The 20139-nt window shown below is 40.3% G+C and overlaps 2 protein-coding genes across 3 annotated transcripts; both read right to left on the bottom strand.

Moving 5' to 3' along the window:
• Positions 1-405: 405 nt before the first annotated feature.
• Positions 406-5643, bottom strand: mcrs1 (microspherule protein 1). Of its 2 annotated transcripts, none has more exons than XM_026308060.1 (14): positions 5455-5643; positions 4694-4848; positions 4421-4559; positions 4152-4316; positions 3875-3984; positions 3666-3774; positions 3239-3377; positions 2722-2797; positions 2601-2629; positions 1838-1930; positions 1649-1731; positions 1407-1494; positions 911-1038; positions 406-812 (listed from the first exon to the last, which is right to left on the bottom strand). In XM_026308060.1, exons 2-14 carry the CDS (start codon positions 4846-4848, stop codon positions 726-728), a joined length of 1401 nt encoding a protein of 466 aa, XP_026163845.1. In that variant the 5' UTR covers positions 5455-5643; the 3' UTR covers positions 406-725. The 2 variants fall into 2 exon arrangements, with proteins under 2 accessions (XP_026163845.1, XP_026163844.1); XM_026308059.1 differs by having other exon boundaries at positions 3239-3395.
• Positions 5644-7637: 1994 nt separating this feature from the next.
• On the bottom strand, positions 7638-12785 carry cyp27b1 (cytochrome P450, family 27, subfamily B, polypeptide 1). Its single transcript, XM_026305923.1, has 9 exons — positions 12552-12785; positions 11653-11843; positions 10987-11177; positions 10005-10205; positions 9124-9287; positions 8867-9033; positions 8712-8793; positions 8395-8592; positions 7638-7775 (listed from the first exon to the last, which is right to left on the bottom strand). Exons 1-9 carry the CDS (start codon positions 12777-12779, stop codon positions 7662-7664), a joined length of 1536 nt encoding a protein of 511 aa, XP_026161708.1. The 5' UTR covers positions 12780-12785; the 3' UTR covers positions 7638-7661.
• Between the last annotated feature and the right edge of the window lie 7354 nt (positions 12786-20139).

Below are 20139 nucleotides of genomic sequence, written 5' to 3' on the forward strand. Positions count from 1 at the left end.
GATGTCCCCCATATCCTCCCCACCTCCAGTTTCACAACAACCTGACCAGTTTATACCAAACTGTTCAAGTTCAGTAAAATCCTTTTAAAATACTAGTGACACATCAACATTTACTAGAGTTGATTGTGAGGAAGGTTCAACAGGCTTAAACTTTATAGCAGGTTGCATAAGCACTTAAACACTGAGCTTTACCATTTGCTTGTCTGTTACCATGTTTCTTTTTCTGATAGAAAAAAAACGATTAAAAGTTCTTTCCTGATATGTGCGTGCAGATTAGTCAGAACATTTCATTAACTGTTTGTTTGCTCATAGATGGATGACTGAACCCTTTTGTTGCTTTTCACAGTAGTTTGATATTATGTGAATTATTCAACAGTAGATTGTACTGTAAAGAGAACGTCAAAATGTCATTATACAAGTTTAATATTTTGAAAAAGCTTTACTACAGAATTTAAATACAATATTTTGAAAAACTGGAAAAACAATGCTCTACCATGACAGTGTCTACATTAACACATGAAAAATGTCCAAACACCAAGTAAAACCTGTTACTATTTGCTCCAGGACTCAGCTGTAGTCTTCTTTAAAACTGACACGTCTGTTGTCCATTTGATTCTTGGTAACACTGCTGTGCTTTGTGAGCACAACTGTTTTCCCACACAGAAAAAACGGACTGGTCCACTCATCGTCCTGTACGACAACTCTTATGCTGGATGTGCTGACATTCACTGCTGCGTCATCTTGGCAGCTTCAGCTTTTATTAGTGAGATGAGCTCCAGGTTAATCAGAAACACAAACCGAAGCCCTGCAATCTGAAGAGACAGATACAGTATGTTGTTTAAACAGAAATCATAGATATATATATCAATAATCATATATATATATGACTTGGTTGACTCCTTCCACCCACCTCCACCACTGAGTTGTTGTTGAGTTTCCATTTGCTTCCTGACAGGACCGGTCTGCCATCTATATAGATGGGTCGTCTGCCCTCATTGGCGATAAAGAAGTCTCCATTATTCTTCAGTTTTATAATACCTGTATATGTCAAAACACACAGCGTATTTCATTTTTTATATATAGCAGACAATCAATAGTTATGTTTTCTGTAAGCAGCATGAGAGGTTTATCAAATGCTGCAGTCTGGAACTAGAAAATTCCTTGACATTATGATCTAGCAGTTATAAAGACACTAACAGCTGTTGGAATCATTAAACTAAATAATCTGTATATTAAAAAAACTTAAAATACACTACTAAAGCAGAAATTCGTCAAATGTTTCAAAAACCTAAGAGGTAAATACATTTCAACAGTTTCTGTTCTGTAGTTTCTCAGCTGCAGTCAGTAACTAATTATTTTAGAGTATCATTTTACCTGTCACATTACAGCTGAACAACATTAATCACCTTGTTTTCTTGATATCTTCCAGGCAGGCCCCTCCAGTGACAGATCTACATCTATCTGTTTGTCCTTGGTTGCCCTGCCCAAAGTAATCTGTGTGAATGTGAATAAAAAATAATTACACCAGAGTGAAAACACATCTTCAAAGGTGTAAAATCTCTTTCACTGTTTACTTCCGTTCTCTTCCCACAAACATGATACCTCAGCATTGCTTCTCTCTAACAACTGTTGCTGAAGGACTGTTTACCTCTCGTGACCTCATGAGGTAGCGAACCATTCGTCCTCGTAGCGCTGCCAGTGTCTGGTTGTCAAAGTCGGGCATGCTCATCCCTAGAGACACAGATGCATGGACACGAATGAGTCCCACCAAACTGGATTCCTTAAAACACATACATAATGTACTGTGCTAGTGCTTGGTGAGTGAAACATAACATGCCTGTGATACTGTCCACAAGGACCTGCCAACGAGGCAGCTCCTGTTCTAACTGTCTGATCTCCCTCTTCTGGTGGCGATCGGAAATCATCAGCTCTGAAGAGGAAGAGAAGAAAATGTATCAGTATTTAACAGACATATGGCTTATAAAAACATCTAATATAACGCCTTGACAATAACCAGTTCTAGTAAACTGTTCTGTTTTGTTTAATATTTTGTCTGCCATATTTTTATTATTCTTTTGTGCTATTTGTGAAGACAAATTTGATCTTCCTGGGCATGGATGATACCAATCTTGCACAGATCCAGAGATGTTGGGATATTCAGTAACCTACTGTTGCTCTTCTACCTGTCACATCTTTATACAGTCAGTTTGGTTTCTTACTTGTCCATGCAGTTCTTTATCATGTAGAATACCATGAGAAACCTGTGTTCACATGTTCTTTTACATTGTTGTTCATGGAATTAACCTTAAATGGAAATCTCAGGTGTAATCACAGGTAAAGCATTACAGGTAAAACAGGTTTTGTTGAAGCCGACCGTTTCAATACAGTCTATCCTATCTGTTTATTTTACTGTACATAAGATCAAATACCCAACACTTTAGTGCTGCCATCTCCTGGCTGTTAACAATTTTAGAAAAATTGATAACTGAAGGTTAGTCTTAGATTTTTTATTTAGCCTCTGACACCTCACCAAATCTCCACCAACTTTTAATGATATTGCACAGTGACAAACTCAGTTCTGTTGAGTGGTGATTTCTTACCATGCTCCAAAACCTCATCTCTGCTCTCCCTGTGGAAAAAGAAACATACACACAAATAAGCGCAAACTTTTAGCAGTAGCAAAATATGAAATGAATACTGCAAAGTGAAAAACTGTCTTACTTTAACTTTACATCATCAACCATCTGCTCAGCATCAGAGAAGTTGAGGACCTGGTCACCTTTAGGGAGCGGCTGGACTGAAACGGGCAATACAAAAACCACACATTTAAATGTAGAGCACATCATTCTGTTTCAGAAAACTAACACCATTGTTTCTCATTTAACAATGTTATTATCTATTAAATTGCAAGGCCATTGGTATTCTAATTACCATCTGTTATACTGGCAAAACAATTCCACTTGCTGTAAGTTTGAGTAAGCTGCTTAAGCTGCTGTTACTTGCCATGATGCACCTTCTTATTCCTAGTCATTCTAAGTAGGCACACATGAGAAAGAGTTTAGCTCAGCCTTCATTCATTTTGTAATGCTGGTCTTTCCAAGTATAAGTGAATAAATGGTGTCAGTTGCCAAAGTGATGCTTTATGGTTTGTCATTTCAAACTCAAATAATAAATACACCAGTGTCTGACTGTGCCCTCCAAACTCTCCTGATATAACTATGTAGCTGAGTCGACTCACCACTCTGGTCATCCAGTAGGTAGTACTGCTTTAGCAGCTGCCAGTGCACCAGCAGGCTCTTGGGAGTGCGAGATGGATGAAAGACACCAGGGTGTTTGCTCAGGAGGTCCTGGAACACGTCCAGTTTGGGCTGACTAGTCTGTCCAGTAAATATAACCCAAATATAACACACAACCACTTATGAGTACACTAGTCAAATGTGGAAATAACTACTATACGCCTTGGGCTGGAAAAAACTGTTGGACACCTAAACCTTTAAAGAACCATTTGACAGCATACACACAGTGTCTATCCCATATATTAAATCTGAAAGTTATGCCAGAGAAAGTAAGCTAATTTTAAATTCTTTAACCACAAAGTCTGGCCTAACTGGTTATATATATTTTACTGTAACAGTAAAGTATTCCTTAATTATCCTTTCACTTACTGAACTAATTTTGGCCAGCAGTGCCTCCTCAGTCTGACTGAAAAGAGCTTTGCTTTGGATTGCTGCAATGGCTTCTGGGTGAAGCTGTCTCATGGCCTGCCACGCCATCCTAAACAAACAGACAACAGACAGAATGATTAAATGGAAATTAAAGAGTAAAGGTGTCAACAAAAGGTGAAATTTAGAAGTTACAGTTGATGGCTGCTCACTTTGAGATGACAGGGTCGTAGAGCAGAGCGTACCACCTCTCTGTTATTTCTCGCAAAGTGAAACGACAGCTGAACTTGACTCCCAGATGAACAGAAGTTAGGTCTGTGGTCTAGAAACAGATATATACAAACACAAGACTGGCAGGGTGAATGTGCCACACTGATATTTTATACTGAAAACATAATGAAACAGATTCACACAACACATTAGTTACATTTTTTCCCCAAACAATATTCATCTTTTTGGACAACTACCCTAAAATGTTCCACTACTGACCTGTAACACTGCATTTATAAGCAACAGGTCATCTGTGGGTTTCCACCGACCCAGGTCTTTAGTAATATGTAGAGGTTGCTTGCTTTTCTTCACTCTTTTGGTGATGGGTGCAGGATTTATTACCATAGGGAGAGGCGGTGTGAGAGCAGTTCCTGACTTTGTCACCTGAGAAAGTGAATACAAGGCACAAAAATTATTCATCAAACCAATTACTATACAACTGCCAGGGCTTCCTAAGACAATCTGTGCCATTCATGACCAATTTGTACCTTTTTTTTCTCACTAGATGAAGGTTCACTCCCTGAACAGCGGACCGGCTCTATGACCTGAGCGCCTTTGACTCTACTGGATGATTTCACAAGACTGCTTTCCACCAGCTCATCATCAAACTTCTTCCTCTTTATAGACCTGAGGACATTAGTTTGTCAACATTTATAAAGCAGAGAACACCATATCTTCCCATTTTAGTTATATATCCAGGTTATTGTCAACATTAATATACCCCACGAATGAATGCAACATAGGGGAGACAGAGATCCAACCTGGAGGAGCTTCTGCGTTTGGGAACACCACTGCCAAATGCTTGTGTAGCTGTCCTTTTTAAATCTTTCACTCCAAGTGACTCTTCGTCCTCTGATCGACTCTGAGCACCAGCTACTGCCATGGACGCATCAAGCACAGGGTCACCCGCTTGCATCTGTTCGTAACATGATCGGAGACATCAGGAAATGATGCCAACATTTATGATTGTAGAGTTGCGGGTCTCTAGAAGTCTTTGGACTGGACAGACTGCCTGTGGCTCACATGATGTTTTAACTTCACATAGTATCACGGGAACAGAAACATTTGCTTGGGTTCAGGCTGCCCACCACTATTACACTGTAAAGAAAGTTGAAACCCTCAAGAATAAAGGGCAACGTAACGTTATTTATTGGTTAATTAAATTATTAACAACGATAATTTGTTCACAACGTCGACTTTACAAATGAATGTGGCAGATTTTAGGCAACGTTAGGCAGCGTGTTGGTTTAGCAGCTATAAAACCAAAGCGCCTTTTGTTTACATGCAGCTAACGTTAGCTGTGGGGCTTCTTTATTTCCTTCAGTACATGACATTCAACCTTAAAATAATTTAGTGTGAAAACGGCCGCTTCTCCAAACAATATAGTGCCACAATCTGCTTGCTTTGTGATAGTAATTTGATTTAAAAAACCCTTGTTTATGTTGGCTAGCATTAGCTTAGCTAGCGCTAGATAGTTAAGCTAGCGAGCTAATACAACTAGCTAGCCAGTCTGGTGACTCACCTTCTCTCGTTTGCGTTATTTTCCCACGGTGTGGTATCAATCCCGTTAACCGGAGTCGGTATATTCTATTTATGCCCCTTATTCAACGCTCTGGTGGCTAGCTACATGGCTAACTAGCAATATGAATTTGACGTATGTCTGTTAGCATTAGCATCGGTGCTAGTCCATCTGTTTTCTTCCTGTGAGGGTTTATCGCGGTTGCGTGGTGCATTAGCGCCCCCTGCTGGGCTGGAGGGGGAGCCTGGCTCTGCATGACTGAACTGGTCATTTTTGTCCAATTGTACTTTATTTTCTGTCGATGCGTCTAACCAGTATTTAGCACACAGGATACTGTAATAATATCATAGCTACAAATGACGTTTATTAACTTGAATTAAAAATACATAGATTCTTTCAATGATCCAACCACCTTGAGCATCATAAAAGGCCCCGGAAACAACAGAAAATGCTACTATTAGATTTATAAAGTTATTTTTAATATCCTAGTTTATTGCATGTGCTTAATAGACCAAGTGCAGCTCCTTTTCCCAACAGGAATCTAAATACTTTCCAGCATAGATGTGTGGTTTTTCCAATGCCCTTGCAGGTTTACACAGCATAGGGTAGCAGAAAGGTTGCACTTTCTCCACAGCCAAATGTTGCTCTTACATGGTGTTTGGTTTCTCACTCCTTACATATCAAACTTTCAGTAAGTATATCTAACACACAGGTCTGACCTCTACAATGAATGTTTTTTAAAAACCACAGAGCAAGAGTCCATTCATATCAGGCACCCGATAGATTTTAATTTGGATCGTAACCTTTAGAGCTGAGGTGAACCTTCAGTTTTTCTATGATCAGCTTGTTTGACTGAAACTATTAAATAAATAACTGGTCTCCATCTAAACGACAGGTAGATGTGCTGAATTTGGACCAGATCCCTTATTGACCCAGAGCTGCTGCTGCACAGCTCATTCTGAACAGACCACACAGTCGCACAGAAACGCTGATACTCAGTGTTGTGTTTCCTAGAAGTTCAATAGCATTGAACTAATGACAAATAGAAACATGTTTAATGGATCAGATCTAATCTGATGCAGCTGATGTTGTAAAAGCTGATTCAAATCCTTAATTGTGACAGAGAAAAATAGTTTTTTTTAGGACAAGAGTAAGTCAACACAAAAGAAGCAGGTGATATTATTAATACGACCTTGGAAACATTTTATTTATTCAAAATATGTTACATTAAAATAAATAGATTTCAGATACTGACATTAAAAATGATATCAGAATCAGTTTTATATTTATATTACAGTATTTTTAGATGGAAACAAAAATCAATGGATAGACCTGCATTGTGCTGCACTGTTGAATTGTGGCATACACATTTACAACTTAGAAACAATACAGTGAGATGTACAAAGCCTTAGTGCAGAGTAGGCTACTTTTGAGACCCTATGTATTTCTACATACGAGTAACTTTAACAGCTGCCATTTAAAAAAAAAAAAAAGGAACCAGTCACTAAAAGTCCATAGGCACCATATAAGATGCTATTCAACAAAAATGTCACCCTCAGTATCGCAATAAGAGCTGCTGATATTAGAAACAGTGCATCGATGTTCCAGTCTGAGGCTCTGCTGGTACTCTTGAATAATTTACAGTGCAGCTTAAAAAGGCATGTAACGTGCCTTTTAGGAAACTGGAAGAACATATATAGAAACCCAACTGAAATCAAGTGTCTGAATGATCCAGACACTCCAGGAGACAGCTCCTGATAGTGCTGTATGTAGTTAACATTAATGTTCTTAACCTGATTTGAGACGAGGTTAACAGATCCAGAAAAAATACTGACGTATTGTTTTATACGTCATGAAATGTAGCACAGTCCGACTCACTTTAATGTCTGCCCAAATCCTGGATACCACCATAAGTGTTTAATGGTGATTTAATTTTTTTATGAAGAACGTACTAAATTTGGAGTTACACTGCTGTCAGTGCAAAGCCTGATTGATGAGCTGTCACTCTTCATCATTCATGCATTTAGCCCTCTCCAACTGCTCTGCCTCTAGAAACAGGGTTACTGATACAGAAAACTTTGGCCTTTTTCGTGATGAAGGCTGATATGATCCAACACGTGCAGCAGGTTCATGGCTCCAGCGATAACTCCACCCCGCTGCAGAGAGACTCACATTTTTGTCCACGTAACAGATCAGCACAGGAGAGTAGGTCACCATTCAATAAACTGAAGGTTAATGACTTTTTCAGGAACTAGAAGCGTCCGTGTCATGGGCTTCACGGAAACCCCTTCTGGGTCCGGTTTCACCTTAAACTCTATTAGGATCTAATGTGAGCAGAAACAGGGAAAACAGATTTACAACAGGATGATTTTAATTAAAAAATAAAAAAAATCCAGTGCTCATCATGTGCTACGTGTTGGCTAGTGACTCTTATCCAAAATGCCTGGATTAAGTAAATCATGAGCTGGATTTGCACAATGGTTTAAAGCCCTTCTAGTTAGGTTTTCACATTATTCTGAGAATAAGTGCAGTAAGAAGATTTGCCATTAATATGCTGTTTCTGACAATCTGTTTAACTGCAAACAATCTAAAGTGCTTGTTAAATTCTCTGTACATACAGCAAAAAACTGAACATATTGATTCCATCTGTTTTCAAGAAAGCTAACATATTGTTCAATTACTGTTAAATAAACACAGAGTATTATATATATATATATATATATATATATATATATATATTACATTTGAGCATTATTAGTTCACAAATTTGTTCTTGTGTTTTTGTTTCCATTTTCCTTTGTTCAATAAATCACTGACAAAGCCAGAAACCCGATTTGGGTCCTAAAATACCGCTGGTCACATTACAAACTATTCATTTGTTATTATTACTCATAAAATTAGATAATTTTATATCCGAGTCTTCATAGTCTGCAGAAAACTTACCCTGGCAAGAGCAAGATAGACCTCAAGCTCAGCGATACGACGACCTATGCAGCTGCGTTTCCCCACCCCAAAGGGTATAGAGGCGTACGGGTGATAAGTCTGGTCCTTGTTCAACCATCGATGAGGCTGGAAGTCATCTGGATTTGGAAACACTGCTGGATCCCGCGATGTTGCAAATTGGCACAGGGTAATCAGAGTCTGGATGGAAAGACTTTACTGTCAGATATGTGTTGCCTAACTATCCGCAACTATCACAAAGTACTGTATTAGATTTTATTATATGATATTAAAGTACATTTATTCCCTGAAACACTCACATTTTTTGGAATAATGTAGCCTCCAACCTGGATATCTCTTTCTGTAATGACCCTCGCATTAGCAGGAATAACAGGGTACAACCTGAGAGGCAAAAGTTCAATAGCATGAGCACAATTCAACTCGCAGATTGAAAAGCAGACAGTTTGATTTATACCTGAGCGCTTCTTTGACTGTGGCCTTCAGGAGAGGCATGCGAGCCACATCTGCTGCCTCTGGTACCGTTCGACCTTCCAGTACACTTAACACCTCATCCCGGAGTGAGTCCTGCACCTCGGGGTGACGTGACAGCTCATACAATGACCAGGACATTGTGCTGGAGATCTGAAAACCCACATGGCCCAAAGGGGCTTAAAAATCTGTTGGAGTGACAAAAGAATTCGGTAAAGAAAAGGACAGGGGGATTGTTCTTACAGTGTCAACTCCTGCAAGAAGAAGCTCTGTGACGTTGCTGTAGACTGTCTTCATGGGCAGCCCGGTTTGGGACAGGAAGTAGGTCAGATAACGGCCCTCCACCTTCTCTCCACGGGCCACCTTCTCTGCTTCAGCTGTCAGACGCTGGTTGATGTGACCTTTTGCTACAGGGACAGATATTATGGGCCATTATGACAGTGAGATTACAGGACTCTCTTGAGATCAAGATATTTTTTATTAGAAAATATCAAAAACTATGCATTAATTCCCGAGCGGTTATATCCTGAGACGTTTGCTTTCCAAATCAGAGGAAATATCATACAACTATCTGATTAATTATAACCACAAAGGCTGATGGTCAAGATCAGACTTCATGCTGGTTTCAAACACAGATGATCTTGCAGTGCTTGAGGGTTAAAGACTTTAATCTCCTGCTTCCTGATCCAGTTTGGACCAGTGTGATTATTTTAAACATGTTCACGGCTCAGATCTAGATAAGTGGGAGCTGAGGGGCTTTGGTTTCAGTGTTTGTTTTGGTTCCATGTTGCAGCACTTGCATGTGCCGCTGATGCTGATAATGTCACCTAGAGTCTGCCAAATGCACCAACTAGAACATCTTGATGTATTTAAGATTGATTTTGATATTTCTATTGATGGATTTTATATATTGTTATTGTGTAATTTTGTTAAATACAGTATTATACATGGAATTATAATTATCTTTATCACAGAGTTATTGTTTCTAACTAGGCAAATCCACACAGAAAGGTCCTGGTCAAACAGGGTTCAAACCAGAGCCTTCTTACTGTGAGGCAGTAGTGGTAACCACTGCAGTACCACGCCACCCAGCAACCTCAAATGTTTAGGAGAAATCCACCTACCAAAGTCAAACATGTAGTCCCAGCACTGACAGAACACCTTCCAGGGTTTAGGGAACAGCTGGTGTAACCAACTTGGCATGGCCATGGTAAGAAGCGTCATCACAAACATGGTGTTTATCGACCGGATGAAACGCTCCGTCTCCTCAGGAACAACCTGATCCAGGCAACCGATTCTGGATTCAAATAACACAGAAGAAATACCTGTCAAAAAACACAACAACACAAAACCAGGACAGTAAATGAGACAGTGTGGAGAAGATGACATGAGGGTTGCTGCACTGAGAGCTCCGGATGGACATAAGAGATAAAGGATGTAATGATGTCAGCTTCTCTATCACACTAGCACAAGCCCACAAACACAGTGTGTCATGATAAAACTACAACAATTACGTACAGAAAGTGTTTATGTGTTGTCTTTGCAGAAAAGCTTCTGACAAAGCGGATCATGGTGCCTTTATAGCACTTACTGTTATTTAATAAATACAATTACTGTTTGTCCTTTTTCATTCATCATGGGTTTGTATAGGGTCCACGGCTACGTGCCACAGTCCACTGTAGTTCTTGACCCAACTTCCATTCAGCAACACAGTCATTTTGACAATGGTGACGGAAATGTTTGAGAAGTGGGCACGTGACCACGGAGCCACCGGACCGAAACTTTGTTCAGTCTGGGAAAAGCTACGAGAGGGAAATGACTGAATGTAGCTTCGTCTGACTGCAAGACTAACTGTTCAGGAGCCTTGAGGCGGAAAACAAGTCGAATCTTTCATCCTGATGTGTGTATGTTCAATCCATTTACTTTTCAGATGTGATTTGAAACATGCGTTTGGCTGTATGTGATAATCTGTGGTTAAGTGTTTCAAGTATACTCTCCTGACATTATTGCATTACTTTTATTGAAGTATAACTTTGAATATGCAGCGTATTACTGTAGTGACCAAAGTCCCGGTACCGCCGCTGCTCAGATGACATGAAATCTTACCTTCCAGGCCGAAGCGATAGAATTCGCTGGCGATGTCAGGGACGAGGCCTTGAGGGCGTCTGCTGAGGCGAAGTTTGGCAATAAGGTCAGTGACCACGCTGTTCAGGGTTTTATCGTAGGCTTCCACTGCCTTGGGCCGTAGCATGTGCTTCCCCAGGAGACTTCTCACCGTCTGCCACTCCTGCCCCTCTCTGGGAACACACACAGTAAAAACGATTACTGGATTGTGAATACTTATGCGATTATGTGATTTACTGTGCTTCATACGCAATTATAAAATGAATTTGATACCAGGCATGTCAGGACGATAAATAATTTAGTCTTCAATGTCTCACTGCTCAGCATTTACTCTTTGTGAAATCAAATATTTCTCTCCTGTTTTTTTATGTTTTCAATCCAAATCGTTTCATGAAAGTGAATAAAATAAGAGGATGGTCGACTGACAGAGGGGCTCATCTTTGATTTGAGTAATGATTCATGATATAACATTATTCACACAGTAAGTTTATACACTGGACCATACATTACATTTGGTTTGTCATGTGACTGTCACATGACAATCACACTGTCATGTGATATGGGGAGAGGACAAAGACAAGCTAAACTCTGATAGCAGAGACACAAGACTTGAGTCAAAATCCATGTGGGTGATTATGCAACACTCACGATGTCAAAAGTCCATAGTGATGTCCTCTGAGCTTCCTGTAGTCCTTCCAGGAGGAGAGGTCAGAGCGCATGGGGTGCTGGCCCTCCTGCCTCAGTACCTGCTCGATGAGGGCTGGATCAGCCACGTGAACTGTCAGGATGGGCCCGAAGCTCGCCTTCCACATGGGGCCGTACCTCCGCACTCCTTCCAGCTGGGACACGATAAAGAGGTTTGACCTTGTAAAAACCCTGCAGGCTACCAGATGATTGGCATCATGTTTGGATACAGTCTTAGTTTGGAACCCAGTGAAAAATGAAGATGCCTGCAGGCTTTTCTAAACCTCTGATGAGATTATTTCCATTCAAGATACAAAACTTGATAGGCAGCCAAACATTATCTTATCAGACGTTTAGATAAATGATGCCTTAATGAACTAATAATGGGTTTAACAGTCTAAATATGCCACAGACCAGCAGTCAACCAGTTGGTACTTCAGTCTCTTTACTTCTCATAAAGTCCCACTTCACTAAAAAATGGATTTTCTCCTTGTTACTTGACAGGGATGTTAAATCTTCACTGTGCAGAATGTGACACCAGAAGGATGTTTTCATGCTCAGCTACAATCTGAGTTAGGGAGGTTAATGTGACATCACAACTAGTGTGCAAACCCATTGTGGTGCAGTATGCAACAGTGGGAAACCTCCAGTTCACCTGATCTCAGAATTGAAACCTAAAGTAAGTTAAGTAATGAACAGTGAATATACAACATGTGCATGTTCAGGATAAAGTATTTTAAAGAATCTTTAACCAGGAAAACGCACATTGGATGCAAAATATTATTTAAAGCAGAATGTCTTCAACCCAGTTTCACCTCTCATGCAGTTTTCTCCATTAGTCCTCCACGACTACATCATCCTACCTGCAACATGTGCAGCCGGGACAGACCCCGTTTGGCGAACAAGTCCCAGGCAAAGCTGGCGACCGACGGTCCGGGCATGTCGTCCAGAGTCCTCACTGCCTGCACTTTAGTCCCCTGAGGATCCGCCGCTGCGCCCTCAGCCCACCTCTCCATCCATTTGACCAGGGGGAAGGCGCTCCGGCCGGATACTCTGAGCACTTGCTGCAGCATCCTCCTCACAGAGATCATGGAGCGGTGGTGTGCTGCTCATTGTGTCCTCCACCGATGGAGGCTCTATTTATAGGGCGCGACCTGCTCCTCGAACCCGCGGAGATAAGGCTGTAAATTTTCTTAATGTTGGCCAATCGTGGGGGCTGAGAGTGCAGGGCCCGCCCACGCATGGAGGAGACTGCGAAGGCGTGTGATGAGAGGAAGGTGTGTCCAATCAGAGGACCGAGTCCGGACCATCCCAGAGGCAGCACACGTGGAGGTCCTGGATAAATAATAGAAAACCTCTCTGCTCGGGCTTATCTCTCCTTCAGGGAAGCACTTTGCTCTCTGCTACTCCAGCTGATCGACATGTTTGCAGTGATCGATGACACCTGTGGTTATGATGTCTGATGTGCCTAATAGACGACTTACCAACAAGGCCAATGTTACTATAGATCCCGTTTATCTAGAAGGGGAAACCAGCTCTGTTGGACAGAGATAAGCTGACTGGAGTTTAGAGACAAGTCGAAACGAAGCAGAAACAGCTGCTCCAATAACATAAGACCGAGCTACTCATTAGAAGCATCATCACAGGTTATTAAAGCCAGAATAAATCTGCAAAAGGCCCCATATTAACAAAGACACAGTGAACATTGTTTTAGCTTAAACTGAAAAGTAGGCAGGGTCCTATCCAGACCTGGTGCAGCTTTGTTTACCCAGCTACAGCTATTTCATTCTGCTGACTTGGTGGATTTCCTAGTGAGAGACAAAATCATGACCTGATTTCGTTTGAACTCAAAGTTGCCCGAAGGTGATTTATGCACATTGTTAAAGTCTTTAACCCAGGGCTCTACTCAGAACCTGCTTTGACATTTGTTCTTGAATTTCGTATGCACTAACCAGAAATATCACCCAGTTCCAGAGAAGCACAAAGGACTAACTGGTGATATAAGGTATAAAATAATGAGCGCTCCCCTGTGTTACCGCTCAGCATTTATTTTACTGCCAATTTACTGTATTTTCACTCTGATATATTGAAACATATTTATTGCTCAGAGGATGCGGCTTTGGCTAGAAGTTCCATGGAAGTTATTACATTTGGGGGTCACATAGAAAAAACGCAAAGAAAAAAGGCTAATTCTCAATAATACAGATATATGTTAGGGATAAAAGAAATCCAAGCCTTTAACCCTCATATTATGCCTCAAGCTTTTAAAATCCAAACGGTCATAAATTATGACCTACTCCGATTCTACAGGACGACATAAATAGGGTTGACGTCTGAGCGGTTTATTAAATGCTCTTACAGGTGGAGCTGAGTGAAACTGTGATATGGAAACTATTCCACAGAAAGTCTTGATGCACTGTGCTGCCAGACAAAAAGGTCACGTCCGACATGATACGTGACATTTGGATTTTTAACAGTTGGTTGGTGTTGTAGGATCAAGTGCAGAACACACAGACCTCATGTTATGGAGGCATTATCTTTAATTTCAGGTCAATCTCATGCAGCAGCCTACAAAGTTCAGGTAAAGTCTTCATGGTTTACTTGGTGGTGGACTAGAGGAGAAGTCAATCTCAGGGGTTTAGCCTGTTAGTGCTTGTGCAGGCTGCACACGATGAAATCTAATAGATTTATCTGCAAATAAAAATCTCATGATCTACACTTTGTCTAAAAAGCTGAGTAACCCAGTGAAGGGTTCAGTTGCGCCTGAAGTAATAACCACAATGTTCAAGCAATATCTAAAATATCTGCATTGGTTCTTCTCAAAGGGTAAAGGGAAGAAACTGATGTCGAGAAACCGAACTAACACACAGTTGTGATGCAGGTGCAGATACACAACAGAGCAAGAGGAACCATATGAGCAGACGATGACATAAAGTCCCATTAGGCTGCACAGTTATGTTCATTGGCACTGAACATGAAGTCGATGCAAACGCTTGACAAGAAATCCAGCTGCATTGAAAAAAAAAAAAAGCCTTCAGGGGAAGGGGGCAATGTTGGAAGACCTTTTTTCAGCAATGCAGCAATTCCCATGTATTTAACCTCAGTATTTACAGTGTGTGGCCTGAACATGTGAATCAGACAGTTTTAGAAGCCACAGCAAACTGTGATGCTGATTTATGAGGATGAAAGTGCAGCACGGAGCAAAGATCAAACCCGCCCTTTCAGTCAGACAACATCTAAACATGAGACATGCACACAAAGAGTAGAAGTTGTTTAGTTATCTTCGACGATGAAAGATAAACAGTGACCTCTGAAATTTACATGAACACATAAACAACTTTTAAGCAAATTCTCCACTACCTTGATGAGCCTCTTACACAACGCACTGCAAACAGATCAGCCCTAACGTTTATTGTGCTGATAAGAAATCTGGATTTTTAAAAAATATTCAGCCACATGTCTGCAATACAAAATTAAACATGACCTCTAAATGTATTGCTTTCATTGTCTTTACATACTCACGTTTAGCTTTGGCACAGTGACTCACATGCTCATTTGCAGTTTCTAGCTCAGCGGGCTGGTTGAATTGAAGACCACACAAGCTGACAATACAAATCAACTTCTCCTGTTACCCGACATTTTGAATCAATCTGCCCCTGGATTAATATTGATTATGAACAACATAAAACAACGTCATGTGAAAGAATGGTCTCTTTGTGGTGTGAAATAATGTGGCCCAGTTGTAGCTCATGCTATAGAGCAGGATGGGGATAGCCTGGGAGGTATTTCCCTTTACTGTATTGGCCTGGTGCCCAGAAAGGAGGCTGCAACAGTGCTGGACTAGTGTGTTAAAGTTCATGGCTGCAGCCCGCCTGTCTGGGTGGTATCTGAGTGGTTTCTTTACATAGGCGCACACACACACACACACACACACACACACACACACACACACACACACACACACACACACACACACACACACACACACACACACACACACACACACACACACACACACACACACACACACACACACACACACACACACACTCAAAGATGATGGTGTAAATGCATATATGTACCCAGAGGTGCACATGAGTGTATGTGTTGCAGTTGCAGGCCAGTGTGGATTGAAAGGCTGTGTTTATTACATGGTCGTCCATATAAGTCATGGTCCCCACTCGTTTTTCTCAGACCCCACAGCTCTATTACATAAATAGGCCTGTTGCCTCATATATACTAAATGAATGGGTACGGTTTTACTTATACATGTTTCATACATCTAGGTTGTCAGTGTTTAAATTGCTTTGGCCAAGTTTACATTCATACATATACCAGCTGAACTATAGTATTTATTCATTACTTCAAGCTAATTAAAATATCTATTTATAACTTTTAGCTACTGATAAATATTTAAACTGCTTCTTCCTACTTTAAGCTAACTTCTTTAACTGTTTACTTATTGCATTTAACCATCTCAGCCTCTCTGCTCTCAAGCTCTCAATCCCAACTCAGGGTGTGTATGTTACTGGTGTAAATACAGCACCACAGTAAGTATTACTTTATATTTTATTTTTACTTTTTGTGGGTTTAGTTGAGATTTCCCCTCACAGCTGCAGAAGCACTGCATCAGTGCCCGCTATTTAGGTGGAGAGAGCCTCTCTCTGGTTGGTGATGCGAGTGCTCTAATGTGCGGCTGATAAATATTTTAATTTGGGCTTCACTGTGTTTGAAAAACTGTTCGGAATATAAGATCCTGACTCATTTCTAACGCTTTTAGACATGTTTAGACACAGTGTTAGCTGTAGAGAAATAAGCTGAAGAACTGAGGCCTGCACAGTCACTAATAGCTGACAACAGCTGCTCAAATGCCACACAGCTGCTCATGAGCATACAGGCCATGAGGATGCGATATTGACAAACAGAGCAATAAAATTACTGAATATTGGTTTTTATTTCCATGCATGTGGTAATTGATTAAGAGTATGCATGTCATATCATGGACATAGAAAAGGTATTAAAGGTGTGTAGGACATCTGGAAGATTAAGAGCACATCTGGACAGCAGATGTGCTCTGTATGTCCACCACAGTGACAGCATACCTGTGATAGAGAATGCACTTTATTTTTGTCCCTGGGTTGTAAGAAGCAAACCTTTAGTATATAATGAGTAGAACGTAAAAAAGAAAATGTAACTAAGATAATTTTTTACAAAAACCTAACACATGCACATGACATCAAGAACCTAAAAAAACTGATCCTTTCAGCAGTTTGATTATATCTATAACATCCCATCACCTCTGATGGATGAAGCTATAGAAATTATTTTGTCAATATAGCATGATTACATGCAATTACTACATATTTTCTTTATATTTTGCACATGTACTCCTGCCAGTACATGTACAAGTATGTAGTTGACCTAAATGCTGCTATAAAATGCTGACTACACTCTTCTGGGTTTTCCTAATTATCCTTCTCACTTGAAGCAGCTTTGCATTTCTCTGAAACTTGTTTTTACTCTAAGGATCTTAGCTCTAATGCAACATCTTTAACAGCAGCAGCAAATATGTGATCAGCAGTATTAAAAACACAGAGCTATATATAGTTTGTTTTTTATTAGGTAAAATATCTAAATATCTTTGAAGGATTACTGTAGAGCATTAAACATTAGGATATAATTTTATGATCTTTATGCCGTACTATGTATGTTTGATAGTACAACTCACCTACCACTGACAACTATAGGAGGATTATTGCTATTACCTTTCTGTAATCTGATTTTGCTGTATTTTCCACAGCACAGGTATTGGCCCGGAGACTGCAATTCTTCCTTACAACTCAAAATGTGAGAAGAAACAACAGTAATGATTTTGCTATTTCTATGCTGTAAAAATCCCTGACAATAGAAAGGTAAATGTATTTAAAATGCCAAATGAAAGCAGGATCCAGAGACTGTCACACCAAAACACAAAGACAAACTACAAAATACAAACTATTCAAAAAATACAACAGTGAGGGATTCAGTCTGACCTGTAGCCACCTGACTGAAATAATGAAGCAGTCGTGATGTTTTAAGCAGCAGATGTAAACAGTAGAAAGAGCTGCAGCTGTTCTGTGCTTCAGAATAATCATCAGTGTCCATCAGCAGCAAAGTTTACTTTGAAAAGTTTGGAGAGATCACATTTCCGGCAATTTATGGTCTATATGTGGGACAAAACAGACATGTAATAAACAAAAAAATATATATATATATTTTCTCCAACACCAGGTGGGGAACCAGTTCTTCTTCTGGTTCCTGCAGGAAGCCAGAATGGGCAGATATCCCTCTAGACTTTTGTTATGCTATGATTTTTACAGAGACTAGTGTAATAGGTAGAGGAGAAAACTGTGATGTGGTCACAGGAAAAAAGGTAATTTTTCATGAAGAGATGAGGTTGCAACAATAGACAGGATGACAGGGTGAGACTCTTCATCTCTGACTGGAGTAGAAATGTCATTCAGGCCTGAGGGCAGTGAGTAGGCTGAAGGGATTATTTTAGGTAGAGAAATGAGTCATGACAGAGAAGAGGTACAAGCTGCTGTGTGAAGCTTAGCAGGATTTTCTCCCCTATAATGTGTAATAGTCCCAGGTAGCCATGCAGTACGGGGTGAACACACGATAACTGGGAGAAGCTGAAAACAAAGTGAACAGATTTTCTTTGTTTAGGTGAAGAGCTTAAAGAGATTAACTTCAAAACTCAGGTCACAAGAGGTTTCTCATTATCCCAGAGCCGGGAAACCACAAGTGAGGAAGGATTTGATGCTGCATTCAAGCCTGCGGGGTTGCAGAGTGACTCTGATGTTCTCTAGACTCAGCAGGGTTGTTAATGATGTGGGAAGGAACGAGAGTGGAGGTACAATAGCTCAGTCTGGTTTAGGTTGAGCTTGAGGTAGAGACAGCTGAGATGTATGACCCAACCAGTACCAGGAAGGAGAAAAGGGGCAGAGATTATATGTCAGTGACTTGACGAAAAGCAGGAAATGTTGCGAGAGAGGAGTGGAGTGAGTCATGAGGAACTTTACACCAATCAGACACCTTTATGGTAATAAATGATTAATGGAAACAAAGAGTGCAGAAATCCAGATTCTGATAAGAGTGCGGTGCAGAGACCCGTCTGATTCAAAGAACTATTGCTTTCACATTGTGTACTGATGGTCAGATGAGCTGATTCAAGTCAAACTGCCTGATGTGCAGAAAACTGACAGAAGAAAATCAGTGACCAAAGACCAAACACATTATTTTGTGTGACGTAAAGAATAAAATGGTTAGGGGGTATTTTGATTATGCATTAACAACAGTGGTGGAATCTGCCTCTGTGAAAACATTCAGAGGGGGATTAACCTTTGACCTCAATAACAATCTGACATCCAGATGAAACAAATTCTTCAGGTAAGAAGCATAGGAAACATCCACATCGCTGCCAAATGCAAAATCATTAAGATTCCTTTGCGTGATCACCCTGCAGTGCCTTTAGTTAAGCTGCTGTTTGGGTCATTAAACATGCATATTGAAATATTTCAGATGCTCTTTGAGGATAATTCTTCTTTCAATACTGGATGCAACCCATGCATTGGTCTCACTGGCTAAAAAGTAAAAAATGCAAGGATGCAACGTTCATTACAATTATAAATATGAATTTGGTGAGCTGTCCAATTATTTTCTGCCATCATCGAGGTTGTCAGTGTCTGCGTTTCTATCATCAAGGCATGTGTCGTCCTGTTAAGCACCACCCAGTGCATCAGCAAAAGGGCTTCAAGCCTGCACTGTCACGTTTACAGACAAAATAACCAATATCTAATATAGAGCCCAAATCATGAAATGAGCAGAGAAAACCACTGTGTTAGAGACGTCTTTGATCTCAACTTCAAAAACATCCTTTCCAGACTCTAGTCTTAAAGATGAAGAACATGCCTGTTCTGTCAATTTGTGGTTTTAAATAAATGAAATTGAAATTACTCTTAAAACACAAAGGCTGTAATTGAACGTGTTACCGACCAAGTGGGTTCTCTAACATCTATATGAAAAACATGATTGTATTACTGTTTATCCGTCATTACACAGGACATGCTGCAGCATGCCAGTTTATTTTAAAACCAGACAATGACCCTCAGGAAATAGGATGCAGATTATGAGCAAACCTCTAATTCAATTCATATAATGCAAATTAACACCATAAAAGGTCCAACAAGGTTTTATCACCTTGAGTCACTTCAGTTTTCAGGCTCTGTCTCATAAAGCAGGACTGAAAAAATGATTGGTAACATGGACGTGAACTGGAGTTAAAAGAACTGATCCAGTGAAGTGAGAAGGCCCCATGTTAACAGCTGTTCCTGCCCCTTCACCATTTATTTACAGTGAACTCTCATAAAAAGCCGTTTTAGGAAATCCAAAAAAAAAAACAAAATCACA

This window comes from Mastacembelus armatus, chromosome 5 (genome assembly GCF_900324485.2).
Source record: "Mastacembelus armatus chromosome 5, fMasArm1.2, whole genome shotgun sequence".
Lineage (NCBI taxonomy): Eukaryota > Metazoa > Chordata > Actinopteri > Synbranchiformes > Mastacembelidae > Mastacembelus > Mastacembelus armatus.

Excerpts from the sequence above, each read along its gene's own strand:
- mcrs1 (XM_026308059.1), bottom strand. The coding sequence starts at position 4,848 with ATGCAAGCGGGTGACCCTGTGCTTGATGCGTCCATGGCAGTAGCTGGT. Across the intron at positions 2,630-2,721 it reads GTTGATGATGTAAAGTTAAA|GGAGAGCAGAGATGAGGTTT; the intron begins GTAAGACAGTTT and ends CTTTTTCCACAG. Across the intron at positions 1,732-1,837 it reads CCTTGTGGACAGTATCACAG|GGATGAGCATGCCCGACTTT; the intron begins GCATGTTATGTT and ends CTGTGTCTCTAG.
- cyp27b1 (XM_026305923.1), bottom strand. The coding sequence starts at position 12,779 with ATGATCTCTGTGAGGAGGATGCTGCAGCAAGTGCTCAGAGTATCCGGC. Across the intron at positions 11,844-12,551 it reads CCCGGCTGCACATGTTGCAG|CTGGAAGGAGTGCGGAGGTA; the intron begins GTAGGATGATGT and ends ATCGTGTCCCAG. Across the intron at positions 11,178-11,652 it reads CACTATGGACTTTTGACATC|AGAGGGGCAGGAGTGGCAGA; the intron begins GTGAGTGTTGCA and ends GTGTGTTCCCAG.